Source organism: Aythya ferina (genome assembly GCF_964211825.1).
Source record: "Aythya ferina genome assembly, chromosome: 6".
NCBI lineage: Eukaryota > Metazoa > Chordata > Aves > Anseriformes > Anatidae > Aythya > Aythya ferina.
The window spans coordinates 34,174,298-34,193,123 of record NC_140303.1 but is presented as its reverse complement, the minus strand read 5'-3'; the positions used below and the strand labels follow the sequence as shown (position 1 = coordinate 34,193,123).

Sequence of the window (18,826 nt, the reverse complement as noted above, 5' to 3'; positions counted from 1 at the left end):
CTGCAATCAAAAGGGTAAGCATGAGGTGCAGGTGCTCTAATTGCCTTAGCAGTGACACTTCCATCATTACCTTAGTTGGTTGGAGAGCTCATTTTAAAAATACTGCTTACCTCTTCAGATAAGTTTGGGATTTGAGTTAGTGACTATCCTCTTTTGAAGTACTTCCATAAGTTCAGGTTTCCTGCTTTGTGTTGCAAACCGCTGTTCAGTGAGTGTTGTTTCTGGTTATGGATTAAGACAGGCTGAATTCATGTAATCTACGCTGAAAATATTTTAAACCTGCTTCAGGTGGTGACTTATGTTTTTTTTTGCCTAGCATGCAGTTGAAGTTACCATGTTCATATTCTATAGAAGGGCATAGTTCAATTTCCTTAAGCAAGACATTTCAAAGTTTATTGTAAACAAACAAATACACCAAGCTTCCAAAAATATTTTGGTATATTTTGCTCCAATATTAATAAAGCTTAGTTTTACAAAACTCTGCTGTTCTGCAGGCAGAATGCTTTACTATCAAGGCTTATGAGATGTTGAAATGTAAGAGAGGGATAACAAAGAACAAAACATGTTAAGGCATCACAAACTAAAACCTTAATGATATCTTGGTAACCTAATCTCCCTGCTTTTGGAAGCTCATAGCAGGTTGTGGCTGTGGTTTTGCATAAGATGCTTTTCAGAAGTGGAACATCAATTTTTTAGCTTCTCAAAAACAACTTCTTAATAGTCTTAAACAATTTATTTGAAGGGGTCAGATGAAGGATGCTGTTTAAAAAATTATTCTTCTAAAAGTATAATGATTTCAGATATTGTTAAAAAACATGAATAGGCTCTTGTGGAAATGAAGCTATGAACAAAGTAATCACAGATAGCTGGCAATCTGCTCTAGGTACAGTGCTTCCTTAAGAGCATATTCATATTTACCAGTTCTTTAGGGGGATACACCAGAAACAGCAAAAATAAATAATTTGTTATTTAGAGAGAAGTTATTTCCACAACTCTTTTTTTTTTTTTTTTTTTTACATCACTAAGAACTAGTCTGAGTAGGATCGTTAAATTTACATGTCCTAAACAGCAGCTGGCTTCAAGTTTGCAGTTACTGTTTTAAAACACTTTAATTACAAAATATATATATACAGTCTATATAAATTTTAAAAATTAGTAACTTATGTACATGAGAAGAAATCAGTTTTTCTTGCGTCTACTTCTTGTCAGCTCATACCTGCAAAACAGATAAAATAAGCAAACAGTTTAAGGCTTTGACTTTTTTAAGTGGCAGTGAGAGAATGTGGCTGCTTTACTGCTTGCACTTCATAGGCAGCATGGTGAAGGAGGCTTCAGAGATGGCCTCAAACTTCAGCTCTTTACAGGGAATGTTGAATGAGTCAGTTTTCTCTTATTACCATATGCTTCTGTAAGATGCACACGAGCTGGGCATGGGGAACTTGGTTTTCCTATTCTGCTGCCCACACTAGTGGCAGGCTACTAGACTACACACACCACATTCCTTGGTCTCCTTCACTGATGGATAAAGGAGGAAATGTGACTGGTACTAACTAGAGACTTAGAAGGACGAAGCACTGGTTCTCAATCTTTGCCTCAGACCAATACTTAAGGTTGACGTCTGAACTACAATGACCATATAAGCAGAACTGCAAGTGGCTTATTAAAACAGCTTATATAAGTGCTTTGTAATTAACGTTTTATCATACATACATATTGCTGATCAGAGTGTTAATTTAGTTAAGATCTTTATCCAAGTTATTTGTTGCAGGTTTACTTTAATAAACATAATTCTTACGTGTCCCAGTGGCTTTTATGTAATTTAAAATATGCTGAAGACTGAGAATAATTGACATACAGACCTCTTATTAAAACCGTTTCACAGGGTAGGGATCACACTGCTAACCAGATTAACATAAACTTTAGATAAAACTATCAGATTAGTTCAAGTTAGTCCTGCGTTTGCAGGTAAGCTATAATTGTTGCTCACCAAAACACGCAGCCCTTCCACCACCACACCAACTCTGAGCAAAGCCATTAGCAAGGGCGTAAAGTGTGAAGTTGAACAAACTTACCATTGTGCAAACCCTTTGATTAAGTCCTCCTGTGACAAGTCAATCCGCACCTTTAAAAAACATTTATTTTTTAAAACAATTATATATATATATATTTAATACAAGTTGGTTAGCTAATCTAGCACTCCAACTCAGTTCCACTTTTAAGGTCTAGGGCTGCAGCCCAGGCTCAAGGGAGACGAGCTTCCTGCATTCTCAAGACAGTCATCAGCCAGCCTCACCTCTAAAGCTCAGTTTCCTAATAGCATTTTTTGGAAACGTATCTATCACTGAAGAAAGGATTCATGTTTACTGTTCACAGAAGCAAAGCTGTTCACAGAGAACTTGAAGTGCTGTTGGCAACTTCTCTGTTTTAATCTCATCTTTCTCAGCTTCATGTTTGAACTCCTGGAGCTATTCCCCCAGCAGGCAGCAGGGGATCCCAGGAAACATGTATTTCAGGAACACTCCCAAAGGAAGCAGGGTGGCAGATCAATCACATGAAACCACGTCAGCTTCCAAAGGGATATGGCCTGATATCAGAGAAAAAATTGGCAGGAAGTTGTTTCCAGGTTGCTAGCTCTGTTATTCATAGTAAGTCACCAGAACTGCAGTTCAAGATTACAGGAATGTCTCAAACTCTTGATCTCGTAAACAAGTCGTGCCACTGGTTTAATCTTACCTTCCCCAGCTCCTTTTTTTCTTGTGAAATGAATGGCCTGCTGTTTTTCACTGCAACGTCTAGTGTCCTTTTCTTGACATCTTCCAAAGATTCAAAAAATTCAAACCTAAAAGAAAAAAATTGGAAAGGAATGTTTTAAGTCAAAACTTGAAATCCTGTAAGCATCAGTGGCCAAAATACAATTCCAACAGAGAAGGACTGTAGCTTCAGACAATGACCTTTACAGGAAGCGAATCACGCCTGAAGTTTAAGAAGTCATTACGGCCCAATTGTAAGCCTTGAGAACATTGTTGTCCAGCCACAGCATATTTTAGCACAATTTTGGAGGGCTGATTACAATCTACATGTGAACACAGGTTACTTTCCATGGAACAGAAAAGGTAATTCTATAGTTAGTTTTATCAATATTTAAAAAAATAATAATATATATATATATACACAGATTTATATATATTTCTTCCAAGCCTTACAAAAGACTATGACACTGCTGGTCAGACTGGTCACCGTGCCAGTGGGATGAAGGAAAACGTGCATCCATAATGAAATGCCATGTCCAATCGGTTTTCCCCTTCATGGAAGATGAGCATATTTTCCATGCAACCTTTATTACTCAGAGGAAATAGCTGAGCCACCCCCCCCAAGTTTACAAAGTAGGTTTATACCACATTAAGAGAAGACAAAGAAAGAAACCTGTGGCAATTAAATTCTTAATGGGGCTGACTCACGGCTCTGGCACACACCATCAAATGCCAGGTCAGTTTTGTCCATGCTAAATCGTTTAGGTTCTGCCCACCCGAATAGTTTTTCCTCAAGTCAGAGTTGTAAAACAGGTAATGTGTTTTGGAGCTAAGTATTGCTCAACCTGTTATAAGTAATAGAGGATGTGCAGGACATGCCAACGGGGATGAGAAGGATGCTGCTCCCAACAGCTGCGCTGGCACTAAGTGGAGTACCTGCCAGGGGAGCTCAAGAGGATAGGCTGAAGCAGACCCCACAACTGGAGAGACTGGTGTTTGGAGTGCTAATAGGAAATATTTAAAAGGTTTTTTTCTCCATTTCTGACCTACAGACATGCATAGAAAGGACCTAACAATGAAACAAGAAGTTAATTATCCAGGATCACCCAATATTTATGTATTTGCATGAATTATTTGTACCTTTAAATACTGGACTAGCACCGCTTCTCTGACCAGGTCTACTGTGACTGGCTTTGTACAAAACACATTCCTTTACCAGGGCAGAGCTGCGGATGTGGCAACTGGCAAAGAGGTGGCAACGTTTTAAGTTGCTTCCACCAGCACTCAGAACTGTCTCTGCAGTGAGAGGGCATGGTTAGGGGAATGTCTGTGAGCAAAGAAGCAAGAGCAGCCTGCATCCGCTAGGATCAGGGAAGGGGGTGGGAGGATGTGACAATACTGTATGTGGAGCAAAGCCAGCCCTAAGGACTTGCAAATCACAGTTAAAATGCCATTTTTTTTGAGAAGACCTGAAAATATTCATGAGAAAATCATTCAGGTGCAGCAGGTGCGTAAGGTATGTGAGCCCTTCCTTTTTATACAGAGATAGTAACTATTTCGGCCGCAATCATAATTAACATTTTCTTACTTTTCATCATATTGGGGGTTCAGAGTTTTTTTCTTAACGGAAGTCTTCTTCCTGCTCGTCCATCTTCTATCTGGAAGCAGGTATATTCGGACATACGGATCTACCCCACGATTGGAATTGGGTACTAAGTTTCTGTTAAAAGAAATACAGTGTTCAGCTTTGCTGAATGCCTGCCGCAAGCTCAGGGAGCCCTTCCCCTTCCCTTTACAGATAGAGGCGAGCAATTGCTGGCATTACCTGCAGCCATTCACCAGCACAACGAGACTCTGCCGTATTGAAGCATAACGCACCGTGAGCTGAATCTCTCCCAGAGGCATTTCAGTCCCGCTGTAAGACAGTTGCACAGGAAAAGCTTTTAAACACAGCTATTTAACAGGCCACATGCACAGACCTAGCAGCACGAAACAGCACATGAGCTCCAGAAGCTGCTGATGCATTTTCCACTAGAAGCAGCTTTCAGGGCACTGTTCCTTTCTGACAACTTATGCTTTACTCTCTAGAAAGCAGCTGGACCCCAGAAACAACACTCGTTAGTGCCAGCACTGCCCAGCCCTACTTCTGCACAGGTACCTGCCCTAAGACCCAAAAGTGTAGACAGCCAAAAACCCACCTATTTGGCCTGTTGTAGATGGAGCAATAAAGTACAGATCAGCATGCGTTTTGTACGTTTTTGTACACAACTCCTTCAAGGATGCTTGTTTATATAAAATGGGACCCTTTTTATATCTCAATCTGCATGTTACCAAAGTGGTTTCAAATCCAAGACATTGTTTAAAAATGTTTTAACAATGGCTTATTCTCTAGCTCTGAACAGGACCTCACTCACATGCCAGTATATAAGTATTAAATTGAACAGCTGTAGCTGAGTTTGATGTTCAAGTTGATAACTGCTCTGATGCTCTCCTAAACAAGAGAGACCTTCCTTGCTGCTTCCATTCATTAAGAATTCTACTAGCTCCAGTCTGCACCCTTGGAGGGACAGACCAAGCTCTCCAACCCCCTTTGCAGAGCAGAATACCTGCAGCCTGATACTTAACACTATAGGAAGGGCCCACACAAGCAAATCTATCTAGGAAAAGTTTGTTCACAGCATTGTGAGTCTCAAAACTTTAAGCATCCAAAACTTGAAGCAGCCAGATATGCTTATCACAGGTTTGTGTTTGTGCAGCAGTGGGACAATGCAGACTTCCAATCTCCTGTTGAAAGGCACCTTCGGTACTAAACTCATGAGTGTTATAGGACCTAGGATATTTTGTATGACAGCCTCTTAAACAAAACAAAACCAACACGTGCAGCACCCCTTAGGACAGCCAGAGGAGGACACACATTCACTTTACACTCGATCTGACAGCACCCCTGTAATTGTTTGCTGTTGACTTAGGCCAGTTCTTTGTAAAGTGATGTGAGACTCAAGACTCCAAATGACTTGAACTCAACTTATGCAACAGCAACCTATAAACACGAAACCTTCTCAAGAGAAGAACAGTTCAGCTGGGAGAACCACCTACTTATGAAGGTCCAGATTGCTGCTACTTAGTTCAAAGCAAGAAGAAGGCAGAGAACCCAGGGAAGTAACGCTGGGTGCAAGCCTCAGTTCCTCTACAATCGGCAAGGTAGGCACTACCACAGCTCTGGTATGCAGTGCTGATGACAGGTGATGCTCAGGCTTTTGCTCGCTCTCCGTCTCATTAAGGCCAGCAATAGTTTCACTTGCTACAGGCACTGCTGAACTGTCATTTGTGTCCAGGTCTTCACTGCTGTCTTTTTTTGGCAGGGATTCAAGCATGGCAGTGTCTTTGCTCACAGGAGGTACTTTTGAGACTTCTGGTTTCGGTGGGGAGACAAACTTCTGCTGGTTTCCACCCTTCTCCGTGACATGCACCGGACCTTGCTTCGAGGCATTGCCACCAGCCTTGATGCTCTGTGGATCGGGTTCCTCAACATTCAAGGCCTAAAAATCATGAGGGAGAGAAATGAGCACTGCTCCCAAAACACTGGTGTTCACACCAGCATTACCAGCTAGGATGAATTTTCGCCACAACATTACTGGTGTTAGAAAGCAGGAAATGCCAGTAGAGATGAAGGAGGCCTACAGGACTGGCTATGGCACTGTGTTCCTTTTTCCTCCTGTGTATATATTTAAGTGTCTGAACACTGAACCAGAACACCGTGAGAAAACAATTCCTAAGCATTAGTGCTTCTCACTACCTTGCTGGTTTGATTTCCCAGCTTAGATTTTCTCAGTTCCACTCCTTAACATCATGAAAAGGCTTGTGGCGATGCCACTGCACTAAGTTTTAGGAAGCCTCAGGGGAGAGCTCTCAGCTCCAACCTGCACTTTTAACTGCAGTTAAGGATCTTGTCACACTTCTACCCATCTGTGAAGCAAGGCTGCATTTCTCCTCTCCCACGTTTTATCTCTTTTGCCTGGTTAGAATTGGAGACTTCCGCTGGGGAAGTCAGGTGAATACAGGAAAGAACAACTTACCCGCAACACAAGTTTCATCTTAATGAAGCTGTCTGAGCTGGAATGATCCAGCTGAAATCTCTGATCCAGAGTCATGTTTGGGTCCTTAAGCAAGTGGGAGAGACATACCACTGAAGTTCCCAGGGCACTATCCCGATCTTTGTCTTTTATCTAGGGGAAAAAAAAAAAAAAAAAAAAAGTTGTTTTTATTAGAAGACAAGCTGGAAAGCTGGGAACAGCAAAGAAGGTATTTCAGACAGACCAAAATAAGCTCATTTACTTCAGGACGTATTATCAAGAGTAGTTACTTCTGAATAAGTGACGCCAGTATTTCAGAAGTATAACAAATTACTATGTTTGAAGTAAAAATTCCACCTCTAACTACACAGAGAAGAAACTCCCCTAGCAGAAAACATAGGCCCTAGAATTTACTTGACTTTCCTTACTTGCCCTGCAGAAAATGTTCTAGGCAGCTAGGATGACAACTGATCTACACCCTCACAAGTCATTTTTCTGACAGTAATAGTTCAGCCTTTCTAGCCTCAATATGCCTTCTAAGTTTAAATCCACTTCTGCAGCCCAGAGAACAGCCACAGAACTGGCTGTGACTTTAATGTAAGGCAGTGAGATACAGGACTTCATAAGGAGCCTAAATGCCTAGGTGCAGAGATACACTCTGGCTGAGAATTATGAGCACTCTGATTTCTGACAGCAAAATATTCACGGCCTTACTGCATGCAGATCTGTCTAAAACCTCCTTTGCAATTTTCAGTCACAAATGTCCCATATTTTGTACCAAGATATTAAATATTATCTGATCCTAGAGTAAAGGTAGATAACAGCATCACCCAACGGAATTGCCTGTGCAAAACCAGCTGCTCCTTCCAATTTTTAAGTAGGAGGACGCTGGTATATGCAGACAGAAACAACCTGCAGTGAGATCACATCCACTCTGAAGGAGGTGTCTCCCTGTGAATGTACACTGGGTTTCCAAAGGAAAGGCTTTTCTCTTACCTCAACATGCAGTGACTGGGAATCAGCACTGTGGACAAAGAAGGTGAAAGCCTGGCCCCACGTGGGATCTTTGCTGAAATTGCAGGTCTGCAACGAGAAGATTGTGGCATTTGTATTAGCTTATTCTGTAAGCAGCAAAGAATACTGTCACACTGATCACCGGAGAGGGGCACAGTGACCTCCTTGTTTTATTCAGTGATGCTATACCCGAGCTGTAAAAAGAGAGTGAAATTTCCAGGTCAGAAGTGTGCAGAAGCCAAGTCTCTGGCAAAACCAGAACAAGCTCTGTGAGGTGTGGAAACGCTGATGAACGAGTCTGGCGAGCTGCAGTTGGCCCCAACCGGTGTTGCCTGGACCAGCAGCCTGCCCCACCTGCAGCAAGGCACTGCTCCCTTCCTCCCACCTCTCCGCCCAGAGAGTCAGCTTCCAGCCCGCAGACACCCAGAGCCAGCTCCCAAAACTGCAGCGAGCTGGCAGGGAAGGGTAAGAAAGCTAGAGGGGCAGTTTGAGGGGTGCAGAGCTTGTGGGAAGAGTGGGAGGGGACAGCTTCAGTGCCATCCACTTAAAGGATGAAAGAGCACAGAAACCACCCAGGGGGCTCCGGCTGAGGCTGCTCCATGAAGCAGTTCCTTCTGCCAGGTGACAGGTACTGGCAGCAAGGGAAAAGGAAAGCTGAAGCGTGTGCTTCCACATGTGGGTTGTTTCCTGCCTCCTGGCCTCTGCAGTTATCACCACAACCTCGGCTGTTCACAGAGCTACAGTGGTCCTGTCCCCTTCTAGGGGCTACTTGGAGGTGGTCACCCATGAAATAGGTGGTGTTTAAAGCAAGCAGAAGAGCCAAACAACCTCACCTTGCTTTTATGAGTCTTGCTTCCTACTGTGAGCAGGACAAAGGAGGAAGGTTCCCTTTCTGTCTTCTGTCGTATAATATAAGGGGAAAAAAAAAAAAAAGAGGATTTATAGTTCACAGAAAGCAAAATCAAACTACTATTCTTACTTGAAATACATTGCTGGAAAGCTGGCAGTAGTTTTCAGATGAGAGACATCTGAAGAGTGCAGCATGCAGGGCAGACTCCAGCCGTAACACAACACAGCCTTACCCTCTAGCATCAAGAGTTCACACTTAAGCTAAAGCTCTACATGTTTAGGTCTCAATAGGTAAATATTTGTCAGAAGCTGTGAGAAAACGGATAGAAAAAAGTGTTGAAGACACTGTGGGGGAGTCTTCATCATTTCTTGGTGAAATAGGACTCTCAGAATTGGTTTCCTAGGCTCAGAACATGCTGTAAAGCAGCTACAAGTGAACCTTTGGTACCAAGTAACAACTCCTTTTCAGAAGTAGTAATACGGAACCCCTCATACTGTGCTCCTTTGCACTAACATTACTGATGTTAACACTGAGGAGTTGGTCTTGAGAAAACAAGTGCTTACAATGAAGTCCAGAATTAAGGACTATTGATTGCCATGTGTGTGGCGTAACAGTGCTGGTAACTCATCTGAATTGTAAAGATCACATTTAGGAGGGGAGCTACTCATTGAAGACAGGCAAGCTTTATCCACAGCTCAGAGCCATGACTGTGCGTAGCCTGTTCAAGAGAACAGGGTGAAAGACATTCTTTCCTACATTCACAATTTGCATCATGGCAGTAAAATCCAGTATTTGAGGTGTAAAACGTAACCATAAGCAAAGGGAGAGGAAGCATGAATGACAGAGTTGCTTCTGAATTAAAAATCAGGGGGAAAGAATCCGGTGGGTCAGGTCTCCAACGGACGGGAAGGGTACCACAAACAAGCACAGCCCTCTGCTCCCTCCTCTCCCATCTGGAAGAGCCCTGCAGCAGCAGAAAGGACACCATGACTTGCTCTGATGTTTGGAGCCTCTTACTCTCCAAAGCATAAAAAAAAGACAACCCACACACACAATCAAATATTCCTGTGCTGCATCCCTCCTTGGTCCTCCTAGCCTTGCACTGGGGGCGGGGGCTTTCAATAACTATCTTGAACCAGCGGTCACAGATTTTTGACAGCGGAGAAAATATTTCTTTTTAACAACAGCTATTTTCAGTTGCTATGATACAGCATAAACCAGAAGGTGTTTTTGCAGGCATGGGGGAAGAATATGAAATTTTACCTTGAGGTACTTGTTATTTTTGATCTTCTTTGCTCCACATTCACCATTCGAATACTCAAAGTGGTTTTTCTGAATTAGTAAAAAAGAGTTTAAAACCAATTAATTTGTGGGCTTCAGAAAAAAAAGGGTTAAGAGTGAAGGCTGTCTGCGTGTTGTTCGTACTTACTGGAAGGTTGAAAGCACTGTCCAAGTAGACTATCAGAATTGCTGTAGACAGACCCTTCTTATCCTGTGAAGGCCAGGAAAATAAAACAAAACAAAAACAAGGTAGGCATGATCACTCATCAAGGACAACATACAGCACAAGACAAATTCAAAGTTTCCCTAAGCTAAGCAGCTCTTCACCTTTCTCCTTAAACTTGCAATTTAGAGGAGCCAATACCCTACAGCATGATGGTTTCAAGCAGACCAATAAGAAAAGGCACAAGTCTCTGCTATTTGCTCACTTTAATGCCCTTCAATTTATTTAGTGCAGAACTGGTCAAATTCCCAGGTGCTGGCAATTTGCCTAGACTAGTACAGGTATACAGATGCTTGGGGTCCTGCACAGATCCTAGATGAAGAGGAAAGAGAAAAAGGATCAAAGAAGGGAACGAGAGGCCACTTTGCAGTTGGCCAAACAAAGTTTTGCTGGTTTAAGTAAAAAGATCTGCCAGATTTTAGTGGCTCCTGTGTTACCAAGGCATGTGGGGCAAACAAACACCCTTCTTCTCTAGGAGAAACAGGAAAAAAAATACATCAAAACTTTGTCAAACAAAAATAAACTCCTGTGAGTTTGCCCGGGGATCCTAATTTTACATGCTCCTTTATTGATCACTGGCCAGGGATCAAAGCATCTGAATCCTTTAGGCAAATATACTCACCTCATGTAGCTTTTCTTGGTCATTTACTAGTGAAAGCCACTCCAGCTTTAAATGCAAGTGCCCACTTGTTGTCTTGCTCAAGGGAAACCACTAAACGGAGACAACAAAGCGTAACTTCAGAACTGTGAGGCAGAATAATTTGTACATGTTGCAGACTCTGGGACTTAAGTACAGTAGACAATACAAATTGTACCTTGAGCTTCTTAACTTCAATTTTTGAGACTTAGATTGCAGCATGGCCATCTACTTGGGAACACAACCCAGAAACACTGAAAGTAAGATACCCACACACACGCAGTGCAAATAGATATCTGCAACCAGCAGCAGCATCAGACAGGCACTCTGGCATAGTTTGCAGTGTTGGGTTGCAGGATGAACCATGATACAATCTGATTATTTCTTCCCTCAGCAATCAGACCGCTTCACCAAACTTTATCTGTACCCTCACAGAAATATTTGGTACACACAGGATACATGATAGCAACCCACTGCTGGCTCAGCATAACCTCAGGGCTATCTGAGGTTGCCAGCCTGATCGTTAAAATTATTGTAATGGCTACTTCAAGTTTTCTGAGCAAAGAAAGCTTCACAAAAAGAAAATACCACAGTGCGAGTGTGCAAGGAAGCTTCAAGCACACAGAAACAATGTAGTAGCATATGGAGAACATGAATGAGTACAGATAAGCATACACCACAACCACATTTAAAAATAAACTGCGATCTTTACCTCATCAACAGTTCTGTCATTCATTATATCCACAAGGCTTATAAGCAAGCTGGAAGACACAAAGCAAACATTTCAGCATATGTTTACACAGACGGTGTGTTGCTGATTAGTGGACAAAGGGAAGAGGAAAAAAAAACAAAACAGAAACCATGGCTACTGAGAAAAAAAGCCCACATGATGTTCCAAATAGCAACTGCTAGATATTACCTGTGTGCATGTGTGGTGGCGCACATAATTCCACACACAGTACCTTCTCCCTCTTGAAATGCTTCCAAAACCGAAATATATTCTAAATAAATCTTAAGTCATGTAGTGACCACCAGCTCTAATGGTGGTTAAGATTCCCTGCAAGAGTCAGGGCCCATTCTCTAACTCATTCAAAGCTAGTTGCACTAGGAACTAATAACTTGATGACAATATTTGGACAAAGGGAATAGCTTCCTTCAACTTCAGACTTTCTGTATAAACAATCTTGGTGTTCCGTTTCAGAGATCACTGGATCTGAGCAAGGACTGGATTGTTTTGTTTCTTTCTTTGGGTTTTCATTTATTTTAAATCAAACAAGTAAGAAGATAACTCGTCCTAAGAAGCAAGACCTGACATACTCTCTCTGGAGGTGATCATGACCATCTCTGCCTTTCCCTAAGTGCTGTTATTGAGAACATCAGACATGTCCCACTTGAGAAATCCACAGCTTATTCATAAATGCCCCTCTCTTATCTGTCATCTGATATGAAGAGTGCTGTTTTCTGGCCACCAGTCATTTCAGGTCGTTTGCGTTTTCTGTATTAAAAACGGATGCCAAATGTCACTATAAGGATATTTCTCCATGACAAAACAGCAGCAAGACCTTATTCCAATTAGACTGCACTTGGTTACGGCTGAAGATATGAAAGAGAAAGGATATAACCTCCAGAATTGTTTTCTCAAATCTATTGAGCAGACTTTTCAGAACACTAGATCCTTTTGAAGAGCAACAAAAAGAAAGTTTCACTGATTTACCTGCCCATAAAGTCGTCTTTATCTGGATCTTCATCATATAATTCGACTTCTAAGTCCTGACCAGGCAATTCATGAACAACAAACTGGAGGAGAAAGATGTATTTATTAAAAATAAAAAGCACTCACACGGGTTCACTACTCAGGCTGTTGACAAGAACATGACGCTTTACAGCTGTATAATACATTAAGGACATTCCCTGCTGTTTTGTGGCTGATCTTGTTACAAATACAACTGGTTATAGACAAAAATATTTTAAAAACAGTTTTCTTGGCTTTGAATTAAAACTTAAACCGGTCAAACTGATATCCCTAATAAGCACTGTTGACAAAAACAAAAAGAGCTCAATATACCCTATACAAAAAGAATACCAACGCTAGAGCAGAATACAGTTGCACAATCAGACTGCTGCACTGATTGATATTTAAAGAAATGCTTTGCATGTCCTCCAAAAACCCACATACGTAAATCAGATCAACCTGAATTCCATTTCAGGTTTGCAATTTAGATTTGATTTGTTTAAGAGACAGAAATGCCTCATCAATCAAGTAACAAGGAATTCCACTTGCTCCAGTGCAGTCAGCTAAGAGTAGGTCCCCCAAACACAAGGATGTAAACAGCTGTGCATCCTGTAGATGGAAAGAACAAAAGATTCAGTACCTCAAATGTCTCATTCCAAACGGGATTAAGATCTCGGGAAACTGTCTTGCTTCGATATTGCACCACGCCAACTCGAAGAAGAGCATACGGGTCAGATTTCCCCCGGATGGCACCAAGAAAATTGTCCTTCTGGACAAGGTTTTCAGCTTCTAGCAGATGAACCCTTATTACTCCCTGGATAAAAAAAAAAAAAAAGAAAGAAAAAAAAAAAAAGAAAGAAAAGAAAAAGAGATGAAATTGGTTGTGAAAATGTGATCTTTGGATAATTATAATATGTTACCTCCTAAAACTAGTTATTTCAGGCAACAAGGGTAGTCAGCATGACAGGTTTTCAAAGACATGTATTTTGAGACATTTCAAATGACAGCTGTGATAAAACAATCACTTTTCTCATAATTTACCTAGAAAAAACCTTAAACAGATACACAATTCAATCTAGACAGTTGGGTAGGAAATAGCCTTCAACTTATTTTGAAACCAGAAACATACATATACACTCAGGATCATACACTGCAGTTAAATTGAGTGTAAAGTCAAGAGCAATTCATACTGACTCAAGATGGAACCAAGTATTCATTGGCAGATTCATATTTTATTGCAGAGAGGCCATTCAATTTCAATTTGGTGATGGAAGTCTTCAGTAGGAAGCAGCCCTTCGTCATTCATTTATTATTACTCTCATTCATGAATACATTAGGTATTTGACAGAAGGAGACCAGGGATCTGGATGCATCAAACATTTAGGAGGTTGGGGCTTGTTTGGGTTTGTTTGTCATTCAGAACTTTTTTTTTTCTTTCATGAAGAGATGCCATACTCTGAGCTTCCCATTTACACCCCTTCACTGCATTAGTAAAGACATTAAGTAGCCTGACACTTAGTGCTCATGCATTTACTTTCTCTAATTGAAGACCTGTGGTATTCTCAAATGAGACTAACAGCTTAAACTGGTAAATATCTGTGTCTTAACGGACTTCTTATGCCATATACAGGGAGCTAAGTGCCTCCCTGCACCCCCACCAAATTAAGAACTACCCAATATTTGCTTTTGTATTCCTGAAATATTGCCTACAGAAAGCCTACAGTCCAGGCTGAAACAGCTGATGAGAAATGGATGTGCAGGAACCCAACACTCTAAGTTTGCATGCGTCTGCATTGCAGCAAATGCACACTCAGGTAGATTAACATCCTCACTGAAGAAGAAACAAAACCAAAAAACCCTCACACGTGGGATAGGGAACCTCAGTTGGGCAATGTTCATGTTCTTCTTCAGAGGCACCGTGATCCTGTTTGGTAGAACCAGCCGTGAAGCAATGTAATCTTGAATCAGCGTGTCTGACATTACACTGCAGGTGAGGAAAACAAACAAACAACCTAAATCTCTACAATCAAATCACCATTTCAGTTAGAATGAAAGAACATGGCACAGCACAAGAAACAAGAGGCACTGCAAAATGAGCAATACAGACCACCTTCCCCCAAAGAGTAGGGGAAGAAACTCAGGTTTGTGACATTTAGCTTAGACCAAAAGGATGGGAGACAGCAGTTTAACACCAGAATTGATCACCAAGGATCGATATACATCACTGTGGAAAGTTCAGCCATCTTCTAACAATAATTCCAGTCCAACTGAGCTGCTGCAGAGCAGAAGATGAGCATGGACTTTCCAGTCCGATCTAACACTTACTCATTTTTAGCTTTCTAGTTTTAAATCTTTTATTTGGAATTGCCATGTTTGTTTGGCAGGGAAAACTAATTTGATCTGTTCTTCCTGTGCAAGAAGTGTATGGCTACCACAGACCTCCAATATTCTCTGGGTGATTAATGAGAGGAATTCAACATGCTACTACAACTCAGAATGAGCAGCAGATAATATTAAGAGGGAGACCTGAGCACACCAAACATCAGATTTTTTTTCATCCTCTTGGTAGATCTAGTGCTTGTAAGGCATTTCTCAGGGAAGGCCATGCAATGAAATTGTCCCAGTTCATGGATGAAGACCGATTCACAAAGAAGGAATTTTTGTGAATCTCCTACTCCCACTGTCAAGCCAGGAGTCTGAAAACCCTTGTTCAAACTATTGGCTTTCCTGACAAATTCCTCTGCAGGAATATCACAAACTGTCCCTTCTCTTCAGTCTTATGATATACTCAGCTACACGCAGCTTGCACATGAGGACAGATATCTGCATCCAGTATCTTTACTCTTAAGTAGGTGAATAAAGAAAAGGAGAGCTCTTACTCAACCTGTATTTCAGCCTGTTCACAGCACACATGATTTGCTCATGGCTTTCATGTGCTGTGTTGATGAACAAGCAAAGGTTTCTATGTTCAAATCCCTGTGAGAGAACCAGAGAGTGAACATTTAGGACACCAAATTTGCACTTAATTATATGAGAGGCTGTAGGCTGGAACACCTACATACCTTCTCCCTGCGAGGATTAAGGAAAGCTGCATCAGAAAAGAACAGATTAATTTGCCTGATAAAAACTGGAGCTCTGAGGGCAAACTTCAGGTCTTGAATTAAGTAAAAAACAAAACCAAAAAAAAAGAAAGCTTCCTCTCACTTGACATCAAAGGTCTTCAGAGGCCCTTTACTGCATAAACTGACACCTAAAGTAGCCAGCCATTTCCTATGTATCTGCAAAGCAAGAGCTGCAGTGGAAGGGAGGGAAGCATTGGTGTCTGTGTTCACTTCTAAAGGGAGAAAGGCAGTGGCTGAGTAACCAATGTATATTTTGTTCTTGTGTGACAGAATTTTCTCATTATACCGAGAAAAAAAGGAAAATGTCAATCTCCAGCCTGGAGGAGCAGATTGAAACTTACAGCAGTGAAAACCCATGAGATTTTCATCCTTGCTGTGCAAGTTTATGTACAAGATCAACCTAAGAAGCCCCGGGGAGCAGCTAGGTTTTCTGAAGAACCTAATGGATGAGCAGATTACTTAGAATGGGAGGAACATTTCTCCTTTTGAATATGTTGCAGTTTTCTTTATCACGGATTGGATTTCAGTTCATCAGAGGACTGCAACCCTGTGATACTTAACCTTTCTTTTCACTTCAAGGTAAGTAAACATAAGCACAGACTGCCAATTACCTAGATCTGCTCAACTACCTTTATAAGTAACCAGCACATGAGAAACAGAAGGGCTTGTTTTTCAGTTTATAGTAAATCCCCAAAACTACAATGGTCTAATTCCACCCTAAATCCCAAATGCAGTGAAGTGAAAAAGGAATTTTGACATAGTGTACGAGCACCCTACTCAAGTGTTTGTGAACTCCACAGCCAGATGTAATGGCACGAGTATCAGCATAACTCCTTCCACACATCACTCTTGAGAATAACTTTGAAGATTACTGGAGAAAGCCTTCCCAGTTCCCAAAGGTTTTTTAAAAAGGAATAAAGTGAAACAAAACAGACACTTACTTAATTCCTGGGACATCCAGGAGGTTGCTCATGCCTGCCCAGTTGATTTCCAAGTGCTACAACAAGGACAGGGAGAGAAATGATACAGGACCATTAAAATTTATCTCAGGACAAATGAATTTAAAGAGGAAGTAAATGCTTCTGAAACAAAGCTGGCTGTTTAAAGAAAGCCAAACCTGCACCAGCAAATGACTATATTTATATATTAAAATCAACAGCTGATAGCAATTCCCTTATCTATTTTACCTGCCATACCTGAAATTAAGGTATCACTGGGACTTATCCTGCAAGCACGGGAAAACACAGCACTCAGCCCCTAGCAATGCCTGTTGGCAGATGCCCCAGGGTCATGCGCAGTAAATCCGGCAGCTTTACCTAGACTGTGAAGTTGTTTCCTCACCTTTCACTTAGAGGTTGGCCTGTGCCCTGAAGCAGGGAAATTTACAAACACCACTGGAATCTGTATTTCTGTTCGCATAATAAACAAAGGAGTTTTTCATCTGTTTACATAATGCTGCTACATACAAACTCAAAACTACCACATTCAATATCAAAAGCAGATGACAGCCAGGAACTCAAGCAGAGCATAACCCAGAATCAAGCAGAGTTGTGTGCTATAACTGTTTAATATTTTTTTTAATTATTTTTTTTTAAGCAAGGCTAGAAGGTTTATCATATTTTATTTAACCACAATTCAACTACAAAGCACTTGTGACCTTAAACAGGCAAGCTTTCAAAGCATGGCCATGACCAAATGGTTCCCAAGATGGCTTCATTTAAAATCCATGTCTGGGAAGACTTTAATTTCATCTGCCAGGATCCTTCCAGCAAAGGCCTATGAAATGGCTGCTGTGCTGTCAACATCAGAAATTCCTCCCCTTCTTAGACCAAAGAATAGAAATAATTCTATAGGCACTACTACAAGAGAGTAGGGCAAATTCATTCCCATCCTCTAGGGGTTTAAGACGAGCATTTAGCAACCAGGAATCTGCTGTTCAAGTACCCACACTGCTGGGTATTCACAGGTATGCAGTTTGGCTTGCTAGCAATGGACAATTTGTGTCGCTCACTGAAGACCAAACCATGCACTAAGACAGCCCTCGAATCAAGAAGGCTGCAGAGTACAGTTCACTAGTGACTCACCGGTTTCTGCATAAAAAACAAGGTCACTGCTCCAATAAAAGGGGCATCAGTTAGAAGAGGTTCCAGTATCACTCGCAGTGTCCCGTACAGCTGCAAATGCAATAGACCAAGGAGAATCAAGTCTGAAGATACTCTCAGAATACAGTTTCAAAACTGAGCTTTTCAGTGATGGAAATAATTTTAAAAACCCTGCTTGAAATCATTTTACTTGGAATTTACTAACAATAACCTCCTTCTCTCTCAAACCATTGCTACTGATTGATACTGATACATAGCTTTCAGTATTGCAAGGCCAGGTTGTTGGTCTAATCTAAAACAGGTTATGAACACCCTAACAGAATTGTTTCGTTTGAAGTTCTCTACCAACGTGCAATTTCCTTGAACTCCAATGGCAGAAGCTGGCCCTTGTGAGTTCAATGCTCTAGCAATGAACCTGTTTAAGAGTCACACTAAGAACCTATTTTTAAGAATTATTTTTAAGGCGTTTTCCAAGACACCATTTCCCCAGCCAAAACAGATAAAGCCTTTCATCCCATGTCTACTAGTCTTTGGTTTTCCAGTCAAGAGTCCTGCCCACTGGGACACCCCACCTCCTGCTGCACGTGGCCTTGAAAAGAGCATCAGCACGGCACGCACCTGTACGCCTTTCACTCCAAGATTAAATTTCGATATGTCCATGTGAATCTCACAGTCTCCTGCATAACTGAAAGAAAGTTCTCACGTTACTCCACAGTTTGCAATAGTTCGATGAGCAAATTTGGGCTGTACAGAGTGTAAAGGAAATGAGTTACATGATTGGCAACTTGACATCACAGGCAGGGATTAATTTTTAAGCATCTGAAAAGGGAAAGTTGAGCACGTTGAACAAGAGTAAGATCTTCACAACAGAAACCCTGCAGTCAGCTGGGACATTGATTATCTGCAAAATGTCAAAGCAACATTTTTCTAGGTTACCTTCCCATTCTTAAGACTGGCAGTTGGCTGGGGCAAGCTTGCTCTTGCTCCCTAGGAGGGGAACAACTGGCTCATTGGAAATTCAAAGTCAGGGCAATTGCCCTCT

At 41.4% G+C, this 18,826-nt stretch overlaps 1 protein-coding gene across 1 annotated transcript in view; it reads right to left on the bottom strand.

Moving 5' to 3' along the window:
* Positions 1 to 371: 371 nt before the first annotated feature.
* Positions 372 to 18,826, bottom strand: part of ESYT3 (extended synaptotagmin 3) — a 30,192-nt gene continuing 11,737 nt past the window's right edge. The window contains exons 5-23 of the mRNA XM_084524374.1: positions 18,403 to 18,469; positions 17,767 to 17,856; positions 16,624 to 16,679; positions 14,424 to 14,544; positions 13,201 to 13,374; positions 12,543 to 12,625; positions 11,541 to 11,589; positions 10,814 to 10,903; positions 10,117 to 10,179; positions 9,951 to 10,019; positions 8,671 to 8,736; positions 7,820 to 7,906; positions 6,827 to 6,976; positions 5,847 to 6,289; positions 4,576 to 4,665; positions 4,339 to 4,470; positions 2,734 to 2,839; positions 2,073 to 2,122; positions 372 to 1,216 (exon numbers count right to left, since the gene is read on the bottom strand). Of these exons, the coding sequence (XP_084380500.1) occupies positions 1,180 to 1,216; positions 2,073 to 2,122; positions 2,734 to 2,839; positions 4,339 to 4,470; positions 4,576 to 4,665; positions 5,847 to 6,289; positions 6,827 to 6,976; positions 7,820 to 7,906; positions 8,671 to 8,736; positions 9,951 to 10,019; positions 10,117 to 10,179; positions 10,814 to 10,903; positions 11,541 to 11,589; positions 12,543 to 12,625; positions 13,201 to 13,374; positions 14,424 to 14,544; positions 16,624 to 16,679; positions 17,767 to 17,856; positions 18,403 to 18,469 (2,023 nt within the window). The 3' untranslated portion in view covers positions 372 to 1,179. The remainder of the gene's footprint in view (positions 1,217 to 2,072; positions 2,123 to 2,733; positions 2,840 to 4,338; positions 4,471 to 4,575; positions 4,666 to 5,846; positions 6,290 to 6,826; positions 6,977 to 7,819; positions 7,907 to 8,670; positions 8,737 to 9,950; positions 10,020 to 10,116; positions 10,180 to 10,813; positions 10,904 to 11,540; positions 11,590 to 12,542; positions 12,626 to 13,200; positions 13,375 to 14,423; positions 14,545 to 16,623; positions 16,680 to 17,766; positions 17,857 to 18,402; positions 18,470 to 18,826) is intronic.